Source organism: Podarcis cretensis, assembly GCF_951804945.1.
Source record: "Podarcis cretensis genome assembly, chromosome: 9".
Classification (NCBI taxonomy): Eukaryota; Metazoa; Chordata; class Lepidosauria; order Squamata; family Lacertidae; genus Podarcis; species Podarcis cretensis.
Window position 1 is genome coordinate 3,584,670 of NC_137178.1, and position 25,234 is coordinate 3,609,903.

Here is a 25,234-nt window from a genome sequence, read left to right on the forward strand (position 1 = left end):
TTTCTATAAACAACTCATGCTAACACAGCATTTGTCTGCTAAAGTGGCATGTAGCCCAAAACAGCACAATGCTACATTTGTTCATAGTTAAGGTGCCAAATTAATATTGTTTTTTGTCACATAAGACTAACATGGCTACTCTGAAAACGTTATCATAATGCCAATTCCTTCGCATTTAACTGATTATTTAGAGCAGTTCCGTTTCTTTGGGGGTTCACTGTTCTTTCTGCTATCAAAAAAAGAAATACACACATGATAAAAATTATATTGAAGACCTAGAGCTCAAATTCCATCTCCTGACGCAAAACATAAATGTGACATCTATTTGTTTAAAACATGTATGTAACACTAATGTACAGTATAAAACACTTTTGAAAGGCTTGAGGATACAATTTAGAATCTATGTAGTAATATTTCCCTACCTTACATTGCTCCTTTTTGGATGTTGTAGCACCCTGTTGCACTTGTCTTCTCTCCACCCGGGGTCCTTCTGCCAACAGCCTCATCCATCTTCCTCTGTGACGCAGAACGTTCCAGAACTTCCCTGATTCACTTTCTTCCAGTCCCTGATTGGCCAAGTGCTCTGCCAGTTCAACAATGGAGCCATTCCACTTGGCCCCTCATGCACCCTTGGAAAAGAGGAAGAAAGACTAAGCAGGTGTGCATCAGGGAAGTGAAGAGGTGCCCCAGGAGACAGCCAGGTGAGTGAGCAACACCTGGTGGAAAGAGGAAAGAGAGCTAGGGTTGAGATATGCTTAGATAAGATCTGGGACACCAATTTTTTAAGAACTGACACCCATGTTAAGTTTTATGGTAACATCTTTGTGCTGCATCTTTGAATGAAGAATTCTATTGATTTGCCTTCATTAAATTTCCCTAAATGGTTCTTAATGCAACCAGGCATTAGATTATATTGTATTTCTTACCTTCTTCTTTGTACTTCTTCATCATCTACATCAGGGTCTCTCAAACTTGGGCCTCCAGCTGTTGTTAGACTACAACTCCCATCATCCCTAGCTAGCAGGACCAGTGGTCAGGAGTCATTTCAGAGTGCTGCCCACTGTCCAGCTCTCCTTTATCTTATTTTATTACGTGTTTGCTCATTTCCTCCTCCTTCCCATCTTCACTCCATTCTTGAGGATTCAGTTGAATGCAGGTTTTCCCTTCAAATATATCTTTCAGACTCTACCAGCTGCTTGAAGTATGCACAAAGGGGAGGGGAGACATAATAGCACATCTTGGAGGCTGCATTTTAAATTGCATTTTAACCTGTATTTTAAATTGCCCCCCCCATTATGTTTTTACTGTAATTTTACTGTAATTTTATTGTTGTTAGCTGCCCTGAGCCTGGCTCTGGCTGGGGAGGGCGGGGCATAAATAATAATTATTATTATTATTATTATTAATGCCAACTTTGCGACATATGGAGAACTCATGTGACCGGTTTTCAAATGCTGCATTTGTCCTAATATATTCTTTCTCCACTCCATACCCTGCCCACATTATGTGATTGTAGGGAAAGAATAGAGAACAACAATCCACACTCAGGGACAGCAATCAAAATGACAACCTAAAATGGCAAAGGCGGGTAAGTTGTTTCTGCTCTTTTCCCTCTTCTCACAGGCATGCAGGTCATTTTGTCTCTGGCTGCAGGTCCTCCCTGAGGAGGTGGTGGTGGCTCCCTTCTGCCCCATTGCCTCTCAAGGGAGGGATGTGCTAGTAGAATGCTAAGCTGGAGCTTCTCTGCTCCCATTTGGGCCCCCAGGAAGCTGATTCTTTAAGGCAAACGGGCCACTTCCCCACCAACACCGGGCTGCCTTCAACCAGCCCCACCTACCTGCCTCCCTTCCTGTTACTCTTGCTAGAAAAATGCAAGCTGTGCCATTAATAAAGATAGTGTAACTCGTACAGCACGTTGGCGACAAATATTCACACAGTTGTTCAAAAATAATTTTACACTCATTTTTTTTCATTTTTTTCCCTTGTTTTTAAAAATAAGTCCAAGGAGATTCAAGAAAAGGGTAAGTTCAGCATTGCTCCCGGTATCTGTGAGGTGCTGATGAAGCAGCGTATGAAGTAATAAAGATGACAGGGTGTCAGTGTTCTATCCCCGTTTCGCCCTAGCAGTCCATGCAGTTGAGGGGCTGCTGTTTTGCCCCCGGTGGGGTTGATTTGTTGGGGTTGGCGAATAACACACTCCCTGAGCACAGTTTTATGGGCTTCTTCAGTTGTCTCGTGCCATTGATGCGTCTACTAGTGCTAAATATCTTTGAAGAGACAATTTCTTGGCTTAAACATTGTTGTTGTTTAGTCGTTTAGTCGTGTCCAACTCTTCGTGATCCCATGGAGCAGAGCACGCCAGGCCCTCCTGTCTTCCACTGCCTCCCACAGTTTGGTCAAACTCATGCTGGTAGCTTCGAGAACACTGTCCAGCCATCTCGTCCTCCATCATCCCCTTCTCCTTGCGCCCTCCATCTTTCCCAACATCAGGGTCTTTTCCAGGGAGTCTTTTCTTATCATGAGGTGGCCAAAGTCTTGGAGCCTCAGCTTCAGGATCTGTCCTTCCAGTGAGCACTCAGGGCTGATTTCCTTCAGAATGGAGAGGTTTGATCTTCTTGCGGTCTATGGGACTCTCAAGAGTCTCCTCCAGCACCAGAATTCAAAAGCATCCATTCTTCGGCGATCAGCTTTCTTTATGGTCCAGCTCTCACTTCAATACTTCACTACTGGGAAAACCATAGCTTTAATTATACGGACCTTTGTCGGCAAGGTGATGTCTCTGCTTTTTAAGATGCTGTCTAGGTTTGTCATTGCTTTTCTTCCAAGAAGCAGGCGGCTTTTAATTTCGTGACTGCTGTCACCATCTGCAGTGATCATGGAGCCCAAGAAATTAAAATCTCTCACTGCCTCCATTTCTTCCCCTTCTATTTGCCAGGAGATGATGGGCCCAGTGGCCATGATCTTCGTTTTTTTGATGTTGAGCTTCAGGCCATCTTGATGCGTCTACTAGTGCTAAATATCTCTGAAGAGACAATTTCTTGGCTTAAGCATACAAGACTGAATATCTGAGTCAAGAATTTGTAAGAACCTAGTAAAATCTGATATTGCAAGTTCACTTTATTTTAGGTAGTTTGTAAGTTTTCGTGGCACTTTGTAAGCAATTGTCTCTTTCTCACATATTTGATAAATGGTGTAAAATTATTTTTGAACAACTGTGTGAATATTTGTTGCCAACGTGCTGTACAAGTTGCACTCCATTCCTTTTGCAGCCTGGAGTCCCAGTGTCGCCCTAGTAGAACTCCCCAGGGAGGGGGAATGTCATGGACTGGCTGGATGCAGAGGGGTGGCGGGAGGTACCAACTAATGAACTGCCAAGGGAACAAGATTAAGAGCCAGGAGGTTGGTGGTGGGATGACGATGAGTGGTCAGAGGGAGAAGAGGGAGCAGACAGGGAGAAGGAGGTCTTGAAAGCTGAAGAGGCAACAAGGTTTAGTGAGCAGGAAGAGGCTGTGGCAGAGAGCAGTGCAGAATCAGGGGCAGAATCAGAGGCAACTGGAGGTGGCCTGGGGAAACCCTATGGTACTGAAGGTGGTTGGGAAGGGAAAGGGGGGCTGGAGAGGATCAGGCAGTGGTAACCCTGCTCTTCCTGGGCAGCAGTGAGCAGCATGTTCCTCAGGGGCCCAGGTCTGCCACCATTTTCAGGTGTTCATAGGCTGCCACCTGAGCCGATGTCCTCCTCAGAGCCAATGAGCAGGCTGAGCCTGGTTTAAAGGGTATTTTGTTATCTATGTAACTTTCATGGTATTGTTTAGGTATTGCTGGTTGCGGCTCCATATTGATAAGCATGTATACATTAAGCTTCCATTGCTCTTTTTCAGATATAAAGGGGAAAGGGAAAAAGAACCTCCCGCAACGTAAAAAGCCCGAAACTGCTGCCAAGCAAGCACCAGCACAACCAGCAGCCAAGGGTCTGTATGCTCCAAAGCACATGAAAGGAAATTCCAGTGGGGGCACCATAAGAAAAACAATTGTGGGGTAGGGAGGCATAGATGGGAGAAAGTGTATTTCTAGGCAGGGTGTGTCCCACATGTTACAATCTCCAAAAGGGAAGTCATGGTATGTTTCCTGCTAAAACTGCCATCCTATATTATCCCCCCCCCCCCAAAAAAAAATATATATATGATATATTGTTTAAGAGAGAGAGGGAGAAAATTAACCAAATTCATATTACTGTATGGGAATATGAGGTAGGGTATCTACACAATCATTTCTTTGACATTTAACATTTTTCATAAAATCATAGAGTTGGAAGGAACCCCGAGGGTCATCTAGTCCAGCCCCCTGCAGTGCTGGAATCTCAGCTAAAGCATCCATGAGAGATGGCCATTGAGCTTCTGCTTAAAAAGCTGCCTGTGCCTACAGCTTGTTGTAATCATTAACAGGAAGAAGAGGAATGAGGTTCACTGTCTTGAGGTCCTTGGAAAAAGGTCACACAGAGTCATAGAGTCAGAAGGGACCCCAAGGATCTTCTAGTCCAACCTCCACCCCACCCCAGCACTCTGCAATGCAGGAATTTGCAGGTGGCCCATATAGGAATCAAACCCACAATCGTGTGTGCATGTGCATGCGCATAATGGATTTGGCGTTGTAGGTCACAGACTTCCAAGCCATTCATCTCCTTTCCATCTGGTCCTTCCTCCCAGGACTTCAAGGCAATGTGCACAACTCTTCCTTTTCCTTTTTCACCATAGCAACTCTGTGAGGAAGGTTTGTCAGAGATGATGATAACTGTGGGAGCGTTGCTTTTGCTAAGAGGAGGCAGGTATCGAGACTCCAAGTAAGTGCATGTTGTGCAGTGCAAAGGATTTGGTGCAGGCTTCCTGGCCTGCTGTGGAGTTGCCTGCAGCTGAGGACTGTGATCCTGCTTAGCTATTGGGCGCCTATTCAGCTCTCCAAGGAGAAAGCTGTTGAGAGCCCAGGTGTCCCCCTAAACTAGTGGTACAGAACCTCTGGCCTGCAGGCCAATCCTGGCCCACCAAGGAGTCCTGCTTTGCTCAAGATGGCTTCCCCCCCCAAAGCCACATCCACCTGTCATCACTATGATGGGCAGGGTGTGGAGTTCTGCTTTGCACTGACTGTGCCCATCGCTTCCCTGCGGGGTGGTAAAAGTAAGGTTTTCTGTCCTCTTGTCCTCTAAGGTAAGACCGACGATCTTTGGAAAAAGGGAGTAACATGGGTCAACTCCCCTGTGGGTAAAGCTGCCGCCGCATGCGCTGCCACGATCCTCTTCCTCGGAACAGTTGCATTGGTCACAGTGTGTAAGTTTAACTCTTCTAGCAAAGGAACCTCCCCTCCCCCCACCATTGCCTTAGCTGGTTTAACTTCAGTGTAAAGAATCCTTTAAAAAAGAGAGAGAAAAGAATGGCATCAAGAAGAAGCCCCTTATCTTCCCTTTGATTTCAGTGAACGAGATGAGAGTCCAATTTTACACACGCACACAGTGATTTCAGTGGCATTTCAGTGTTGCCCTTGAATAGCTCAAAGACTTTTAGTAACTAACTAGGCCAGGGGTCAGCAAGGTTTACCTTGCCTGGGCCAGTTCACTCCAGCGGAGATCCCTCTGTGGGCCGGTGATTTCAGGCGTCTCTGTCTGTGCAGACGTGATTTCTGCCACCGTGGAAGCGAATCCCCGCACCACACTGCGCCAGTTTAGCATAGCGTGCGGGGACAGGCCGACTGGGTGGCTCGGTTCGGAGGTGGCTTGTGGGCTGGTTAAACGACCTCTGTGGGCCTCTTGTGGCCCATGGGCCGTAGGTTGCGAACCCCAGAACTAGGCAGGTGTAGATTCATGTTGCAATCAGCAGTGATACCACCTGTCCCTAGAAAAATGGCACTGCCCCTGTTTTAGACAAAAGAGTCCCCTGTACTGTTCAGACTTCAAACGGGACATGTTTTTCCCCATATTTGAGTTCAGCCAACCCCAAATGGTGGTTGCATTCCTGCTGGTGTGACTGACAAGGAGCCTGGCCCTGCGTGAACACCAACAGGCAGAAGGGAGAAGGAACAACCTCTCCCTTCCCCCCTCCAGTGTTGTGTGTAGTGGTTAAGAGCGGTAGAATAGTAATCTGGGGAACCGGGTTCGCGTCTCTGCTCCTCCACATGCAGCTGCTGGGTGACCTTGGGCCAGTCACACTTCTCTGAAGTCTCTCAGCCCCACTCACCCCACAGAGTGTTTGTTGTGGGGGAGGAAGGGAAAGGAGAATGTTAGCCACTTTGAGACTCCTTAGGGTGGTGATAAAGCAGGATATCAAATCCAAACTCTTCTTCTTCTTCTTCCTCCTTCCCTCTGGCTGGTGCACCTCCTCAGCCACTGCCCATCGGTCTAGCATGATGCAATTCCTTTTTTTTTTCTGCTTCCGCGTGCAGGGCGCTTTATTTTTTATTTTTTAAATGATCTTTATTAGAATTTCCAATAATACAAAAAAACGAAGAAAAATAAAACAAAGAAAAAGAAAAATTCAACATTTGCAATCCATATTTTCAATACCTTTTTTCCAGAACTTCCCCTCGCCTCCCCTTCTTGTATTCCCTGTCCAGAAATCTATTTCAACAAGTTCTTCTCCCTAAATTTTTAACCTTAATTTGTTGTTATATTAAATTCAATTTGTATATCAACTTTTAGCATATATACATCAATCATTATACTTGAAAACTTTTTCTGAGATTGACCCAGTTTCCCTTCCACGAATTCCCCATTTTAATACTAGTAACAGCACAAAAAGAAAAAAAGATAGAATAAATCAGAATATTTTTGTACACCCTTTGGATTTCCAAACCCCACCCTCCCTTCCCCGGTTTCGATCCCCAAACCATTATCCATTTGTCCATCTATTATCAGCCTGGCAGCCTCACGTCTGAGGCCCTTAAATCTCTTTCAGTCTCTCTCTGCCGGTTTCTTTGAAAGTCTTTTATGTTGAACACCATGTCTCGGAGGGGCACTATCCCTATAATGTCCCTGTTCCTTCCAGCCGGATCTCCATATTTAAAAGTTAGGCTCAAGTCTTGATTCTCAATTCTTCCAAGTCCAAATAGCCGAAAGGTTCCAACTTCCACCTTGATCAGATTTATAGACCATAAATCTTCAGATCTCCACCAAAGGAGATCCTTCCATTTCTCAATTTCCAATTCAAACCCAGTTTTTATCCTCCAGTTCTTATTTTCTTTTATGTCCATCTTGACAAGCCTCCGGCTCTCCTTTGCCTTCTGCAGCTTTGCAGCCCCTCCTTCCTGCTCCTCCTTTTCAATTTTCTCAAGTTTCTTTTCTTGTTCAGCTGCCTGGGTTTTATACATCAAATCCTTTTCCAGCTCAGTAGATTCCTTTACTGTTGACTTCAAAGTTATAGCACTTGTAGACAAAACATGACCTTGCTCTTGCAACTTGCACAACTTTCTCACGAGAAAACTAACCTCATCCAGGTCAGCTAGTATTTTTCGACCTATTTCCATTTTTGTAATGTCCCTGAACCCCCACTAGAGGGATTCTGGTTGTTTAGTATTCCTTTCACTTCCAACCCAAAAGCCAAGTTAGTTTGTTTCAATTCTTCTTTATTTTCAACAGTTTGTATCTATATTAACTCTAATGTAACCAGCAAGAACATCAGTAACAAAGTTCTCTATTTTTCCCGACTTTGACAGCTAATTTGACAGCTGTCAAAATCTTCTATATCTCCTCAGCAGGCTCCTCTCACAGATCACTCCCGGTCCCGGGATGGGTGGCACTTTAACTCAGAAAATTAACTCTCCTCCTCCAGCACAGTTACTTATACTATCAATCCGTGGAATTAATGACTTTTATCAGATAAAGAAAAGGCTCTTCTCTCGACCTTAGTTGTCAAATCCTTGCTTTAAACTATATACAATAAGGGGGAGACGGACTTCCTTTTTGCACCTCCCCCGCTCGTACCGAATCCAAGAAAGTTTTTAGTCCAATTTCCAAATTACTCACGGGTTGTTGTTTTTGGCTTTAGTCCAAATTTTCAAAAGAAGAGGTCAGCGCTCTCCATCGAATGGCATGCGGCTTCGCTCGGCAGGGGAAGCAGAAGACTCACAGCACCGCGCCGCTCCCCGTCCCCCGCTCCGCAGCCTTTAAAAAGGCTCCTTCGCGGGTCGGGGGGGCGCAAAGGGTGCCCGCCGAGTCACCAGGTCCACGGGCTTCCGCGCCTGTGGTTTTTAAGGGTCCCCGCGTTGCCAGCGTGGCAGGACCCGACCCCTGTCAAGCAGATTCCCTCCGGAGCTCGGAGGAAATCCGCCATTCGGCTATGGTGCCAACCCGGAAGTGTAGCATGATGCAATTCCACCACAACTTGGCCCCCTTTGCTGCCCCGACCTGACCTCTCCTCCTCCTTCCACCTGCTCCACATGCAAGCCCCTTCAGGTATACTTACATAGGGTAGAGCCACACTTCCAGCTGGCATAAAACTAGTGTGTTTCATTCCTCCTTTCTTTCTAGATGTTCTCAATTATAAAAAGCATGCGCAAGTGTTAGCAGCACAGCAGAAGGTTCGGGATTTTGCTAATACTTACTACCCAAAGTGGAACAGTATGAATGGTAAGCAATGTGTTTTGGTCAGAGTTTTCAGAAAGCTTCTTTCTCTGCAAGTGTCTCCCCAACACTGCTTAGGGTCGTTTCCCCCAGTACTTTTCCATTTCTGAAAATGTTTATACACCACCGTGTCATAAAAATATAGCAGTGGTTCACAATAAAAGCCTATTCCAATTGCTCAGCTGGAATAAAGGCTGCAGGGGAAAGGGGTGGATTGCCAGTGAAATGTGACGGTGTTATAGATTTTTTTAAAAAAGTTTCCTAGGCTGGATATGTCCCTCGCAGAAACCCGAAAGAAAGGGTTGGAGGCTCCAAGTGAAAAGATAGGTCTTTACTGAATAAAGGAGTCCATCGGGTCAGCCTCCTAAAAATTCTGAGGGAGGCTGAAATGATCTTCACAAGCATCTACTCCTACACACTTCTAACCTAGGCACGTGATCACAAATAACCAACCAATTAATTATATCCGACTTCCCATAGCAATTGCAACCCACAGTTGTCATTCTAAACCAATCAGACATCCTTAGGCTCTTCTGATCAGCAGTGGCGGCGCTTCATGCTCTGGCACCGTGGGGCAGACAGCAGGTGGGGGCAGGGCTGGCACGCTTCCTGGGGACGTAGCGCAACCCGCGGAAGCATAGCGTGCATCCTGGGGGTCAGCATGGCGTGCATCTTGAGCAGGGGTCAGCAAACTTTTTCAGCAGGGAGCCTGTCCACTGTCCCTCAGACCTTGTGGGGGGCTGGACTATATTTTGAAAAAAGAAAAGAAAAAAAGAATGAATTCCTATGCCCCACAAACAACCCAGAGGTGCATTTTAAATAAAAGCACACATTCTACTCATGTAAAAACACACTGATTCCCGGATGGTCCACGGGTCAGATTTAGAAGGCAATTGGGCCGGATCCGGCCCCCGGGCCTTAGTTTGCCTACCCATGCTCTTGAGCATTAGGGTAGCCACGCCTCGGCTTTCCCCTTTTGCTCTATAATCTTATCCTGCTGCTTCGCTGCCTCAAGCTGACAGGAGTGCAGATTGTGACCCGTTAGCTAACAGCGCTGGTCTGGAAGTGAATCCCAGGCATATCTTAGGCTGGAAATGACTTTTGTCACAAAGCCTGTAATGGACTGACTCAACATTAAAAAAACAAAATCTCTATCTATATCTATCTATATCTATCTATCATCTATCTATCTATCTATCTATCTATCTATCTATCTATCTATCATCTATCTATATCTATCTATCTATCTATCTATCTATCTATCTATCTATCTATATCTATCTATCTATCTATCTATCTATCTATCTATCTATCTATCTATCATCTATCATCTATCATCTATCATCTATCATCTATCATCTATCTATCTATCTATCATCTATCTATCTATCTATCTATCTATCTATCTATCTATCTATCTATCTATCTATATCTATCTATCTATCTATCTATCTATCTATCTATCTATCTATCTATCATCTATCTATCTATCATCTATCTATCATCTATCTATATTGCAGCCTTTTGGGGGGGGAGTGTTGTCTATTTATGCTTATATAACAGATGGCTCCCTGTGGAGCTCAGAAATCACTGCTTAAGACCTCAGGGTCTACCAGAGTCACCTGCAACTCAGTGATCAAAGCAGCACCAGATGTCTGCATCTATGTGCCATATTAATTCCCTACAGTTCCTGAGAGTGATGCTATATTGTGAGCATTGTGTGACACTAAGCAGGCATCTAGACTGGTGCTAATGATTCCCACAACCAAATAACCCTGACCAAGTAAGAGGCTCATCAGAGGCTACTTTGCTCCAGGTCCCTCTAAGCTGCACCTGGCCGTGTTCACCATACCTGCGCCTCCGCTGGGCTTTGCATGCTTCTTCTGACATGCACACATGGGCATTTGGTCCTTGAATTCTCAAAATAGGAGATGGCCAAGGCTGGGTTGAAAACTGTGCCAGGGGCCCCGTCAAAGTAGCACAAGGTCATATCCACACCAATAGCGGTTTAGTCTTGCTGGCCACAAGACCTGGAAAGCTGTCTGTGGACAAATGCTGGTTCCCTCGGCCTGAAAAGCAAGATGAGCGCTGCAACCCCACAGTCACCTTTGACTGGTCTTAACTGTCCAGGGTGCTTTACCTTTACCTTTTACCTTACATACATTTAAAGCTCATTCAGCACACATTTAAAGTGCTTGACATCCCCCAAAGAAACATGGGAACCATTGCAAGCACTTAAAGAAGAAGGCGCAATGCTCTGGCAGGGTGCGAGAGCTCTCCCGCCGCCTTCCCAAATCATGAGCTGCTTTTGCCCAGCTTTGGTAAGGAGGTGGGTTAGCTCTTGCACCCTGTCAGAGCACCGCGTCTTCTTCCCCAGGCATGCACCTCCAGATGGTGGAGACGTCAGGTGCCGTCCTGGCATCCGGGCATCTTCACTTGGTTGCAAATGGTGTAAAATGCGCCCAGCGCCTGGCTGATTTCTAACGCTGCTGTGTCTCCACACTTGGAGGCAGCAATGATTCTGAATCTCAGTTGCTGGAAGCCACAGGAGGGCGTGGTTCTCTTCTGCTCGGATCCTGCTTGCAAGTTTCCCACTGTCGGCCACTGTGAGAACAGGATGCTGGACTAGGTGGGCGGAAGCTTCCCAGACTTTGGGAAGGAGGCGCAAGGCCCGTGTCCTGATTTTTCTCAGCATATGCAAATGTGCCCATGGGCCTAATAATAATAGTAATAATAATAATAATAAATTTTATTTATACCCCGCCCTCCCCAGCCAAGACTAGGCTCAGGGTGGCTAACACCAGGTATAAAAACAATTGATTGAAATACAACTTAAAAAACAAGATTAAAATGCAACATTAAGCCTGGTCCTCCCCTGCATGGCAGAATGTAGGGAGATGATTTGAAATAGATATAGATTGCGATTTAAGATCTTGACCTGGATTCTTGTAAACCTTTTAGATTATGGGAAATTTGCAATGGTTGTGAACTTATCGGACTACTTTGTCAATCTGACCATGCTCAACGAAGAACTGCAACTTGAAATTGGTAAGTAATGCTGAGACCATCGTGATGAAGAACCGGAGTGGAAAAGGAGCCTCCCCTTAGGCTCCACCTCCTGAAGGTCACTTTTCTACATGGCTCTCGAATGTATGGGGGGTGGGCTGCTTGGGGTAGGCCAAGCACAGCTGGTAAAAGGCACTTCTAGTGACAAAGCTCAATCCAGGAGCACCTCTATTTGCATACCGGCTCCTTTAGAAGGATTACAACTCCACCCAGGACAGGCAGTTGTACCAATTTTGTGGCCAAGTGAACTACTCCCACACAGTGCTGTTGTATTCCCAGGATTCATGCTTGGCTTATTTCCTCTCATCCATCCCATCTCTGTGTCCAGGCACCAGTCAAAGGCCTGTGTAGCTTCTGCTGATTCACATGTTATTGAGAAATAGAGTGGAGTGTCATCAGTGTTCTGATGGCACCTTCCCCCAAAACTCCAAATGGCCACTCCCAGCAGCTTCATATAAACATTGAATAATATTGGGGTTAAAATAGTGCCCTGTGGCACTCAATAATGTAACCACGTGTCTTTTGAGGTCCAAGTGGACTCAGTGGCATGGAGTGCCTTCTTTCAGCCCAGCTGAAATCCCTATCTGGACAGGGATAGCCTGACTTCTGCATTCTAAGCCCTGGTAGCCCCTAGGTTGGAATACTGCAATGTGTTATACTTGGGACTGCCTCCGAAGACTGTTTGGAAACTTCAGCTGGTGCAAAATGCAATGGCCAGATTGTTCACCAGAACAAGACAGTTTGAGCATATAACACCAATCCTGGCACAACTGCATTGGCTGCTGAGTAGTTTCCGGGCCCATTTCAAAGTGTTGGTGTTGAACTATAAAGCCTTGCATGGCTCAGGACTTCAATAGGATTGCCTCTCCCCATGCAAACTGACCGCGTCTCCTGAGCTTGTCTTCTGAGGCCTTCTCTATGTCCCCCCATCCCAGAGGTGTGCGAAGGGTGACAACATGAAAACATGCATTTTCTGTGGTGGCTCCTCAGAATGGCTCACCTGGTTCCATCATTACATGTCTTTAGGCGCCAGGCAAAAACATTCCTCTTTACCCAGGCCTATGGCTGTTAAATACAGTGGTGCCTCGCAAGACGAAAATAATCCGTTCCGCGAGTCTCTTCGTCTAGCGGTCTTTTCGTCTTGCAAAGCATCCCTATTAGCGGCTTAGCGGATTAGCGCTATTAGCGGCTTAGCGGCTATTAGCGGCTTAGCGGCTTAGAAAAAGGGGGGAAAGGGGAAACAACTCGCAAGACTCGCAAGACGTTTTCGTCTTGCAAAGCAAGCCCATAGGGAAATTCGTCTTGCGAAACGCCTCGAAAAACGGAAAACCCTTTCGTTTAGCGGGTTTTTCGTCTTGCGAGGCATTCGTCTTGCGGGGCACCACTGTAATCTGTGGCTCGTGAAAGTGTGGGTTAGAGGACTGTTGTTATTATGATTGTTTTATTATTAGGCTTTATTATTAGAGCCAGTGTGGTGTAGTGGTTAAGAGTGATAGACTCGTAATCTGGTGAACCGGGTTCGCGTCTCCACTCCTCCACATGCAGCTGCTGGGTGACCTTGGGCCAGTCACACTTCTTTGAAGTCTCTCAGCCCCACTCACCTCACAGAGTGTTTGTTGTGGGGGAGGAAGGGAAAGGAGAATGTTAGCCGCTTTGAGACTCCCTAGGATAGTGATAAAGCGGGATATCAAATCCAAACTCTTCTTCTCTTCTTCTTCTAGACTTTCTCTCAGTATGCTTTAAATTATGTTTTTATTACTGTTGTTGTGTAATGTGTTTTTAATGTTGTACACTGCCCTGGGATCTTTTGATAATGGGTGGTATATAAATTGAATAAATAATATAAATAAAAAAAAAAATAACCACCATGAGGGCAAAAAAGCACTTGATCAATGCTACTCTCTGGACCACTGCAGCACAGTGCGCCCCCCATTCCCATTCCATGGAGCTGGCCCAGAAGGATCCCATGGGCAGTAGTATCAAAAGCCACAGAAAGATCAAGAAGTGGGAACTAGGTTGTGCTCCCTTTGTCCTGTTCTCTTGCAGAGGTCATCCCTCAATGTAATCAAGGGTAACTCTGTCCCATGACCAGGCCTGAATCCAGATTCGAATGGATCTAAATCTGTGTCATCCAAGAATCCCTGTAGCTGCCTCCCCACTATTTTTTCCATCACCTCCCCCTAACTCCCCACCCCCGAAGGTATTTGTGATGGGTCAGAATAGATTTAAGTCTAAGGCAGGGTTTCCCAAACTTGGGTCTCCAGCTGTTTTGGGACTACAACTCCCACCATCCCTGACCACTGGTCCTGCTAGCTAGAGATGATGGGAGCTGTAGTCCAAAAACAGCTGGAAACCCAAGTTTGGTAAACCCGGGTCATAGGGGTCTATGACTAGTTCTTTAGGAGTAGTCACCAGTGGCGTAGCGTGGGTTGTCAGCACCCGGGGCAAGGCAAGTAATTTGCGCCCCCTAACCCTAACCCCCAGATGTTGCGCCCGGTGCGTCCGGCCCCCCCTGCACCCCCCATGCTACACCACTGGTAGTCACACCACGACCTCTTTCAAGGCAGCAGGGACCATCCCCTCATGCAATGAAGCACTAACCACTTTCTGTTACATATAAGAAGCAAAGAGGGACAGAAGTCGAGGCAAGTGGCCAGGCATATAGTCACTAGCACATGGGTAGGCAAACTAAGGCTCAGGGACCGGATCCGGCCCAATCACCTTCTAAATCTGGCCCACAGACGGTCTGGGAATCAGCATGTTTTTTCATGAGTAGAATGTGTGCTTTTATTTAAAATGCATCTCTGGGTTATTTGTGGGACATAGGAATTCTTTCTTTCTTCTTTTTTTCCCTTCAAAATATAGTCTGGCCCCCCACAAGGTCTGAGGGACAGTGGACTGGCCCCCTGCTGAAAAAGTTTGCTGACCCCTGCACTAGAGAAAATGCAGTACAAGCTGCCCAATGATCCTTCCTTGCTGCTTGCACTGGTCCATTGTTGGCATGGTTATGTCCTCCAAGCAGTGTTTGGATGACTTCAGTGCAAGTCTAAACGGCCCTAAATGGCCTCGGTCCTTTATACCTGAAGGAGTGTCTCCACCCCCATTGTTCTGCCTGGACACTGAGGTCCAGCATCAAGGGCCTTCCGGCAGTTCCCTCACTGTGAAAAGTGAAGCTACAGGAAACTAGGCAGAGAGCCTTCTCAGCAGTGGCGTCCACACTGTGGAACGCCCTCCCATCAGTTGTTAAGGAGATGAGTAATTACAGTGGTACCTCGGGTTACAGATGCTTCAGGTCACAGACGCTTCAGGTTACAGACTCCACTAACCCAGAAATAGTACTTTGGGTTAAGAACTTTGCTTCAGGATGAGAACAGAAATTGCGTGGTGGTGACACGGCGGCAGCAGGAGGCCCCATTAGCTAAAGTGGTGCTTCAGGTTAAGAACAGTTTCAGGTTAAGAACGGACCTCCGGAACGAATTAAGTTCTTAACCCAAGGTACTACTGTATATAACATTTAGGAAACATCTGAAGGCACCCCGGAATAGGGAAGCTTTTAAGGTTTAATGTTTTACTATGTTTTTATATATGCTGGAAGCCGCCCAGAGTGGCTGGGGCAACCCAGCCAAATGAGTGGGGTACAAATGAAGAAGAAGAAGAAGAAGAAGAAGAAGAAGAAGAAGAAGAAGAAGAGATAATCTTGAGCCACCTGTGCTCTAGTCTTCATCCGGCTCGCTTCATAGCACTAAGCTCACCAGAATATCAAGGAATACCAAGTCAGCTCCACAACACTGGAGAGGCGACTTGGGTGTCATAATGGCAGCTGCCCAGTTCACCATGCCATTCCACAGTGAAACCAGGGCCACATTCTCGAGGTAGAGATGCCTCTGAGGCCCAGTTGCTAAGAATCACAACTGAGGAGAGTCCTGTTGTGTTTAGATCCTGCACGTGGGCTTCCCATGGAGGCATCTGGTTGGCTGCTGTGAAAGCAGGTTGCTGGACTAAAAAAGGTAAAGGACCCCTGACAGTTAAGTCCAGTCGTGAACGACTCTGGGGTTGCAGCGCTCATCTCGCTTTACAGGCCGAGGGAGCTGGTGTTTGTCCGCAGACAGTTTTTCTGGGTCATGTGGCCAGCATGACTAAGCCGCTTCTGGTGAAACAAGAGCAGAGCACGGAAACGCTGTTTACCTTCCCGCCGGAGTGGTACCTATTTATCTACTTGCACTTTTTGGCATGCTTTTGAACTGCTAGGTTTGGCAGGAGCTGGGACCGAGTAATGGGAGCTCACCCTGTTGTGGGGATTCGAACCGCCGACCTTCTAATTGGCAAGCCCAAGAGGCTCAGTGGTTTAGACCACAGTGCCTACATGGGCCCATTTTGACCTGATCCCACAGAGCTCTTCTCATGTACTTATAAGCTGCTACTTTAAATACATTATGAGAGATTGTAATGAAATAGATGCATGTAATTCATTTTGAGTTTGTAATTTATTAATTTTTAGAAGAAAAGCACAAGAAAAATCTGCACAGACCTACTACACACTAAATCTCCTTCTGTTTTGCTCTTTTTCTGGCTTGGATCAAAGATGATGTTCGGCAGAAACTTAATTCAGGATGGAGGGTCTTTAGATGGAACATCTACTTGTTTTCGGATGACAAAGTATCATGGCCAGTTGCTGTGAATAGATGTCAGGAGGTTAATACCCATCTGGCTTCCATTACAACCCAGGAAGAAGAGGTGAGCTGGACACATACAAATTAGGAATAATCTTGCACAGGCTAATGGTTTCATTTTTTATTTTACCTTTAAACCATTTCTATACTGCTTAATATATAGAAATATCTCTAAACAGGGCAGAGCAGATTACAAACACAAATATTACAAATATTACAAAACCATTGATCATACAACACTAATAAAAATATACTGATATCAGAACTGGAATTTTGCTAACCCTTTATCTACAGTGAACACCTCTTAGTCTAATGATTCTCTCAGGAGTAAACCCACCATCCCAGGACTCAAGCAAACTCACAGGTGACTCCAACATGTCTCCCAACAAAGAAGGTCCCCTGAGCCTGCTGGCCTCACCCTGGCCTCTCACTCTAGGTTTTATGGGCAGGAATCAAGGTCTGATGGAGCTTCCTCAGGCTGCCCACTACTGTACTGTGTCCCATTGATCAGCTGCACCATACATATGAGTTTTATTCCTTTTCGGTGCCTACAAAGGTCACCTGCAGCCAGGGATGCAAGACAATTTCAGTTCTCTCCACTTTTGGTGGTGCCTGTTTCACGCTCTAGGACTCACAAATGGAACATAGATATGCAGAATGGCATATCTACAACCCATAAGAACATAAGAGGAGCCTGCTGGATCAGGCCAATGGCCCATCTAGTCCAGTATCCTGCTGTCATAGTGGCCAAAGAGATGCCTGTGGGAAACCCATGAGTGGGATCCAAGCACTAAAGCACTCTTCCCCTCCCACATTCTCCAGCAGCTGGCATTCAGATGCATTGCTACCAATCCACGCAAAGTCTGACAACAAAACATTGCACCACTTATTGATGGGCTGGAGTAATTTAAACTATTATATAATTACGCAAATTATGTCCTCATTACATTATTCTACTCCATTTATTTCATTCCAGATGAAATGTAATTCAATTGGGGGAAATGTAATCAAATATATTTTGTTTCCAGATTGAAATCAGCAGCAGCAGCAGCAATTACCTATCATATTTGGATTGAATCACAGATCTTTTTCAGATCTTTTACAGTCATACCTCGGGTTGAATGTGCTTCAGGTTGAGTGCTTTCAGGTTGCGCTCCGCGGCAACCCAGAAGTAACGGAGCGCGTTACATCCGGGTTTCGCTGCTCGCGCATGTGCAGATGCTCAAAATGATGTCGCGCACATGCGCAGAAGTGGATAACGCGACCCGTGCAGTTGCGGCTTACATTCTATTCAGGATGCGAATGGGGCTCCGGAACGGACCCTGTTCGCATCCTGAGGTACCACTGTATAAGGTTTTTTGGTTACATTTTTGAGATTTTACATTCCTGAGAGTTATGCTTATTTTTTTTATTTTGTATGTTTTTATTGTTGTAAGCTGCTTTGAGACTTAGATGGTGAACAATGGATTTTTTTTAATTTAAGAAAATAACTACCTAATAAATTTCCAAGCTATACACAGGACAAATAAGTAAACAGTAGCAATTTCTGCCTCTGTTTCCAGCAGAATTCTCTAACATTCCTAAACATGACAATTTCGTTTATAGCCCTACATGCCCAGTAAAGACTTTGAGTCTGATTTGTTCTGTTCTGTTGAAGCTCTATATAGATACAGAAGCTAGGAATAAGAGACACAATTTCTGGATTGGCGTCAAGAAGAACCCAAAGAAACCTCATGGTGTCGAATGGATTAGTGGTGTGGATACTAAAGTAACGTGAGTTTGTGAACAAAATTTCCTTATCTCCTGCACTGCATTCCTTTTCCTTTTTTTTTTTTTAAACAAGAGCTCCTGGTATTCTTTGAATCTAGAATCCAGCACTGGTTTTGTTTTCCACAAGATACAGGCTTCCATTGAGAGCCAGTGTGGTGTAGTGGTTAAGAGTGGTAGTCTCGTAATCTGGTGAACCTGGTTTGCTTCCCCGCTCTTCCACATGCAGCTGCTGGGTGACCTTGGGCTAGTCACATTTCTCTGAAGTCTCTCAGCCCTGATCACTCACCTCACAGAGTGTTTGTTGTGGCGGGGGGGAGGGAAAGGAGAATGTTAGCCGCTTTGAGAGTCCTTAGGGTAGTGATAAAGCGGGATATCAAATCCAAACTCTTCTTCTTCTTCCATTGCAAACATTTTTAACTGTTCTGTCAATGAGGAGTGGGCTGGTAGTGTTCTTACTGCCCAGTCACATCAGAAACACTCCAAAAGGACACACACTAATACTTGGTATTTGGCAATGTTTGATCGGGGGCACAGACATTGTTAGACCTGGATACATGGGACCCAGAAGCTGAATTCTTAAGTCTCAGTGTCTCAAGTATCAATGAATCTCTGCAGGTCACTTTGAGAACACCATATGATCATAGAATCTTAGACTTTGAAGGATCCCTGAGGCTCTTCTGGTCCAACCCCCTGCAAAGCAGGAATCTCAGCTAAAACACCCATGACAGATGGCCACCCAACCTTTGCTTAAAAACCTCCAAGGAAGGAGAGTCTACCACCTCTTGAGTGAGGCCTTTCCACTGTCCAACAGCTCTTACTGTAAGAAAGTTCTTCTTGATGTTTAGTTGGAAACTCCTTTTTCTGTGACTGCTCTTAAGCAGATGATAGCAGAGTAAACAAAGTCTCTCAATAGAAAAATAGAAACTTTGAAGGGAAAAAAAATAGATTAAAAATGGAAAAGATTAAAAGGAACAGTCAATGAAATGAGGAATGAAAGTAAACCAGAGATTATTGAAATGGAATAGTGGAATAAGAAATGACATAGAGGATCTAGATGAAACTATGTCAAGACTAGAAGGAACATCTGATGAAATAGAAGAACCCACTATACAAATGTACGGAGAAATGAAGCAACTAAATGATAAAGCTGAGATTTTGAGAAACAAAAATGAAGTTATAAATAGAAAGTGACAATTAAATGCAGACCTTTCTATCTTCCCCGGGAATTTACAACAGTGGTGTTAACAGCGGTGTACATAGGACCAACTGCAAATGCATGCAGGGCCATGAGTAGTATGCATGAAACCATCAATGCTAAATTGAGCAGATACCCAGAGGCTGTGCACATTATTGCGGGGGACTTCAATCACACAGATGTGAGGGCAGTACTCCCAAAATTCCATCAGCACATTGAGTGTGCAACAAAAGGAGAAAATACTCTTGACAAGGCGTATACGAACATTAGACGGGCATATGGGGTCAAGACCTTGGCACACCTCGGTGGTTCAGATCATGTGTCCCTGCTTCTGACACCAGTATACACACCCCTCAGGAAAAAAGGCCAGATACAAACACAGATGGTTACGGTGTGGCCTGAGGGAGCCTCTCAACAACTGCAGGACTGTTTCCAAATAGCATGTTTGGCTTCACTTCCTACATGAGGGCAAACTGGCAGCCTCTTTTTGTGTTTGTCTATTTAACTCACCAGGGCTCTTTTCAGGGGGAACTTACAGGAAATCATTTCTGGCACCTCTCAGGTGGTCGCCATTGCCATTCTAAAAGAACATGGTAAGAGCCAGCAAATTCTTTTTTTTTTGTTCAGACCTTTTTTGTTCAGACCTTTTCTACTGCATTATATTTTCATTTATTATGAAAAGTTCTCTTTTACAACTTTTTGGTCATTTTTCTTCCGCTGCTTTTATCTTGAAACCTATCAGCAATTTGATTTGATTATAATATATATATTATAAGCTTCTGGTCTTTGGGGAATAGCCCATTTAAACATTTTCATTAATATCATTTACCAAAAATCTTTAGATTTTTTACATGTCCACCGCAAATGAAAGAAAGACTCATCTACCTGCTTAAAACTCCAGCATTTACTTGACACATTTTTATATATCTTGGCAAGTTTATTTAGCATTAAATGCCACCTGTACATGATTTTAAGATAGCTTTCTCTTAATGTATAACAAGCCGTAAATTCCATACTGTGTCATTGCTGCCTTAACCAATTCATCTTTAGTGTCCCATTCTAATAATATTTTAGAAATCAGTTTTTCATTACTGCCAAGCAACCCCATTCAGTACCAGATCATTGTTCCATAAAACACATCCTTCTTAAATAGTTCATTTACTTGATACTGAAACCAACCCACTACCAGGTCTTCCTTTTCTTTTCTTTTTTTAAGCTTATAACTGTTTTCAGCATAACAATATATCTTTGTAAACCCCCCAATTCTCCTTCATATTTCTTTTTGAGCACAACCCTCTATGGGGGATAACCACAGTGGTGTTTTCCCTTCAAGTAGATAATTATACCTGGTCCATAATCCAAATAAATTCATCACAGAGTGATTTAAGAAGTCTTTATGCATAGTGGTATTTTTCTAGAAAAAGAGGTGCTGGAACCCCGATCACCTCCCTTGTTCTCTTAGAATGGAAATGGCACTGTTAGAGAAGTGTTGTGAATGCAAGCTGAGATAAGCAATTCGGGAATCCAGCCATTTTTACAGTGATTTATTGGTAGCTTCAAAGTATTTACAAGAGTTCAAAGAACGACACCATCATGATCAGTCAGTTGCCTTGAATGGCAACTTCCGCTTCTTCCCCCAGCAAATCCATTTCCTAATCCCAGCCCCCCTTCTACCTCTGCTCCGAGAGTGGCTGGGCCCCGGAAATGGCCCTCCCCTCTCAGATTCATTCTCTCCCGACAGCCTTTTGTTTTCTTCCTCCTCTGAAGAAGAGCAACTGCTAATTAAAGGCACAGGATCTCTGTAAGTGCCCATTCTCTCCCCCTCTCCTCCTTCTCTGCCTCCAATTCCCTGACAGGCACCCACCTGAGAGGTGCCAAAACTAAGTTTGCTTAAGTTCTGGTTGGGGAAAAAAGCCGTTTACGGACCTTCACTTTTTCTTATCACAGATATGTGTGGCAACCATATCCTTCCAGATCCAACTATCTAGTGTGGGGTTTTTTAATACTATCCTTTTAATATATATATATATATATATATATATATATATATATATATATTACTTTTAAAACTTACAAAAAAGAAAGAGAAGAAAGAAGACAAAAAGAAAAAAGAGAAAAAAACAAGAAAGGGAAAATACAATACAATACAATATATAAACAATACAAAACACAACATTGACACACTGACCTAAACAAAACAAAACAAAAACAATTTAAAAACATACATCATACCATTTCAGTACTCTATCTTTCATTCCCTTGTTTCATCGACCTCCTCTCACCTCCCTTTTTGTATTCCACTTCTATTAATTGTTTCAGCAATTCCTTTCCATCTTTCTCTATTTTCTGTCATATAAATATCTTAACATATTTTTACCCTTATTTTCCATTAATACTATAATGCTTATTTATGCTTAACTCCTTATAACATTTCTACTAAAACCATAAAATTTCATTCCAACATTTTTCTAACACTCAATAATTTTACAATATTTCTATTTCTAAAAATAAACTTTAAACTTTTTCCAATCTTCTTCCACCATCTCTTCTCCCTGGTCTCGGATTCTGCCAGTCATTCGTCAATTCCATATAGCCCATCAACCTGGTGATCTTCTGTCCGAGGCTCTTAACTCTTTTCCAAGTCCCTTCTGCAGGTCTTCTTCATATTTATACATGCACTTTACTTTGTCTTCTACTGATCTTGTTCTTATTTTCCTTCCTTTGATGCTGAAGAGCAGATCTCGGGGAAGCTCCAACCTAGCAATGCTTTTATTCCTTCTCAACAAGTCAGCCAAATCTCCATGGTTAAATCTAAAATCCATAAGGAATATCAGGACATGTTTCAAAATTCCTCCAAATCTAAAGGCCCCCACAGCTCCAATCTCCTCATGACCCAAGTCCAAATCCCAAAGGTCAATAAATCCCTGCATGAAGGGATCTATCCAACTTTCCTTCTCCAGTCTAGGCAGGGCTCCAATCCTCAAAATCTGACTTTTTCTAAATTCAATCATAAAAGGCCTCAACTTATAGTCCTCAATTTCTCTCTGTAAGGCTGGGGCTCCCACTTGTATTACTTTAGGTTCAACAACAACAACTTTCTCCTTCACCTTCTCGACAATTTGCCCTGTCAAAGTAGATTCCTGTATCAGATCCTGAATAATTTCTGTATTGATGTTCACGTTTTGTCCCAAATTAGTCACTTTTTGTCCCAAGTTATCAATTTTAGTAATCATAACATCTGTCTTCTTGTGGAGCTGTTCCAACAAGTGACTTATCTTGCATAATGCAATCACTAAAGCTTCTTCTGTCAACATTCTCAAATAGTCCAAGGTCAATCCAAGGTAGTTGTTTAAAATCGAATTGTCCACAGGAAAAAGTCAGCGCACTCCAGCAACAGCAATGCGGCTTCACTCCGTGAAAGAAGCAATCAATTCGAAGCACCGCGCCGCTCACCCCACGTCACTCCGGATCCCCGAAACTGGGTTTCCCCACAAGTAGGGGAGGCACAAAAGGTGCCAGCAGAATCCCAGGTTCACAGGCTTCTCCCGCCTGTGATTTTTAGTGGGTCTCCGCCTTCGCCGTGGCGGCCAGACCCTGTTTCCACGGAGCAAATTCCTCCCGATCAGAGGAATTCCGCCATTGCCAGAGGCGCTAACCCAGAAGTTCTGTTTTTTTTTTTAAATACTATCCATTCCTTAATCCATGTCAAACATGCTGAGTTAGGGCTCTTCTAAGCAGTTGCTATTGTGGGGTGGGATTCTGTCACATATTGGCAAATTCAGGTTGTGTAATTAAAGACAGAAATAACTATTGACTGGTCACAAATACCCCTTTTGTGGGAAGGGGCTGCAGAGGGTTGTGGTGGGACAGCTGCACACATTCTTGGGAGAACACAAATCATCTAGATTATTATGTTTTCATATATGTTGGAAGCTGCTCAGAGTGGCTGGGGCAACCCAGTCAGATGGGTGGGGTACAAATATAACAACAACAACAATAGTAATATTAATTGTTGTTCCAATCTGGGTTCAGGCCTGGCAACAGGACTGAGTCAGCTGAGCAAGACAGGAGTGTGACCTTGTGGACAATGTATTACAGTGGTTCTGATCCTACACTTGGGAATGATTTGAGAAAAGAAACCAACCTTTGAACAAACCATCACAAATATAAAAGAGGGTGTGTGTGTGTTTAACATTTATATAGTGCTGGAAGGTAGAGATGAAATAAGCATCCTTCCTCTACTAATTAGTGCTGCCTCTTCTTTTCAGATATTGGGATAGATCCACTGGCCAGCCAGATGCCGAAACGGGTGAAGACTGTATTTTAATTAGCAATGTGTGTCCACTGCTAAGTTGCTGGCATGACTATCCTTGCTTTTTGCAAACAAAATATGTTTGTAAGAAGTCACCTGATCCGAAGTTTATGGGTCACATGCCTTAAGATGTAGGAATCAACCATCCCTACAGAAAAGCAGTCAGATAACACTGGATACAATAAAATGAAGAACAGTTCCATCTGCTGAAATAAATTGAAAATGTGCACCAACAAGTTATTTCCTGTATTTTGTACAGGGCATGAAACCATTACTGCAATATCACAGGTTAACATCCCCCAGATTCAAGCAAAATAGTCTTTCTCTAACTGGAGAAACTGGAGAGCTCTTGCTCTCCAGGCTTCTGGCAGCTCTGCACAACCTTCTGGAGCCCGGCGCCAAGCCGCGCTGGCCTCCGGAAGGTCGCACAGAGCTGCCTGCGCTCCCGGGCTCCTCGCAGCTCTGCGCGACCTGCATTTTGAAGCCTCTTCAGCGCGCCCGGGCTTCACACAGCTGTCCGTAAGCCTGGGGAGACCGGTGCAGCTCCCTAGGCATGCGGATAGCAGGCTGTTCTGGGGGCTGGGATCGGGGGAAGCTCGGGCTTCCCCCACGCCAGCCCCGTGCCTAGGGGGGAAATAATTTTTTTTCTTTATTCCCCCCCCCCCCAAAAAAAACTAGGTGCGTCCTATAGGGCAGTGCGTCCTATGGGGCGAAAATTATGGTAACAACGGTCTTGAAAGATCTCCAATGGCTCCCAGTACGTTTCCAAGCACAATTCAAAGTGTTGGTGCTGACATTTAAAGCCTGAAACTGCCTCAGTCCAGTATACCTGAAGGAGCGTCTCCACCTCCATCGTTCTGCCGGACACTGAGGTCCAGCACCAAGGGCCTTCTAGCGGTTCACTTGCTGCAAGAAGCCAAGTTACAGGGAACCAGGCAGAGGGCCTTCTTGGTAGTGGTACCTGCCTTGTGGAATACCCTTCCACCAGATGTCAAAGAGAAAAACAACTACCAGATTTTTAGAAGACATCAGAAGGCAACCCTGTTTAGGGAAGCTTTTAATGTTTAACAGACCATTGTATTTTAATATTTTGTTGGAAGCCACCCAGAGTGGCTGGGGAAACCCAGCCAAATGGGCGGGGTATAAATAATAAATTATTATTATTATTATTATTATTATTATTATTATTATTATTATTATTATTATTCCGGGAGTTGCTCTCTCTCTCTCACACACACACACAACAGTGATTCCTTAACTGCTTAAAAAAATTCATGGTCGAGTATGAAGGAATTAGCAGTATAAAAACATCTTCAGAGTTTCCTTATTAGTCTTTGTGCACTAAAAACAATACATTTTATTTTGGCAGCTTAAAGACTAAAGAATGTATTGTGTTAATGAGAACCAAACTACAGTCATACCTCGGGTTACAGCCACTTCAGGTTGCGTTTTTTTGGGTTACAGACCACCGAATCCCGGAAGTACTGGAATGGGTTACTTCCGGGTTTCGGCGGTTGCGCATGCATAAAAGCACTAAATTGCGCTTTGTGCCTGCACAGAAGTGCTGAATTGCAACCTGCGCGTGTGTAGAAGCGGGTTGCAAATGCTGCGGGTTGCAA

At 44.5% G+C, this 25,234-nt stretch overlaps 2 protein-coding genes across 4 annotated transcripts in view; one reads left to right on the forward strand and one right to left on the reverse strand.

The window, feature by feature from the left end:
• LOC307224340 (uncharacterized protein) overlaps nucleotides 1-25,234 on the reverse strand; it is a 99,557-nt gene that overhangs the window by 30,600 nt on the left and 43,723 nt on the right. The gene's annotated exons all lie outside the window — the stretch shown is intronic.
• LOC307224346 (lithostathine-1-alpha-like) lies at nucleotides 539-23,851 on the forward strand. Of its 3 annotated transcripts, XM_079991178.1 has the most exons (9): nucleotides 578-701; nucleotides 1,517-1,588; nucleotides 3,879-3,968; nucleotides 5,199-5,318; nucleotides 8,510-8,608; nucleotides 11,564-11,650; nucleotides 16,251-16,402; nucleotides 17,996-18,111; nucleotides 23,572-23,851. In XM_079991178.1, exons 2-9 carry the CDS (start codon nucleotides 1,576-1,578, stop codon nucleotides 23,741-23,743), a joined length of 849 nt encoding a protein of 282 aa, XP_079847304.1. In that variant the 5' UTR covers nucleotides 578-701; nucleotides 1,517-1,575; the 3' UTR covers nucleotides 23,744-23,851. The 3 variants fall into 3 exon arrangements, with proteins under 3 accessions (XP_079847305.1, XP_079847306.1, XP_079847304.1); XM_079991179.1 differs by lacking the exon at nucleotides 1,517-1,588 and having other exon boundaries at nucleotides 539-660; nucleotides 3,859-3,968; nucleotides 17,996-18,074; nucleotides 23,572-23,710; XM_079991180.1 differs by lacking the exon at nucleotides 1,517-1,588 and having other exon boundaries at nucleotides 572-660; nucleotides 3,859-3,968.

Excerpts from the sequence above, each read along its gene's own strand:
- LOC307224346 (XM_079991180.1), top strand. The coding sequence starts at position 623 with ATGCACCCTTGGAAAAGAGGAAGAAAGACTAAGCAGGT. Across the intron at positions 661-3,858 it reads GGAAGAAAGACTAAGCAGGT|CTTCCATTGCTCTTTTTCAG; the intron begins GTGCATCAGGGA and ends GTATACATTAAG. Across the intron at positions 8,609-11,563 it reads AAAGTGGAACAGTATGAATG|ATTATGGGAAATTTGCAATG; the intron begins GTAAGCAATGTG and ends TAAACCTTTTAG.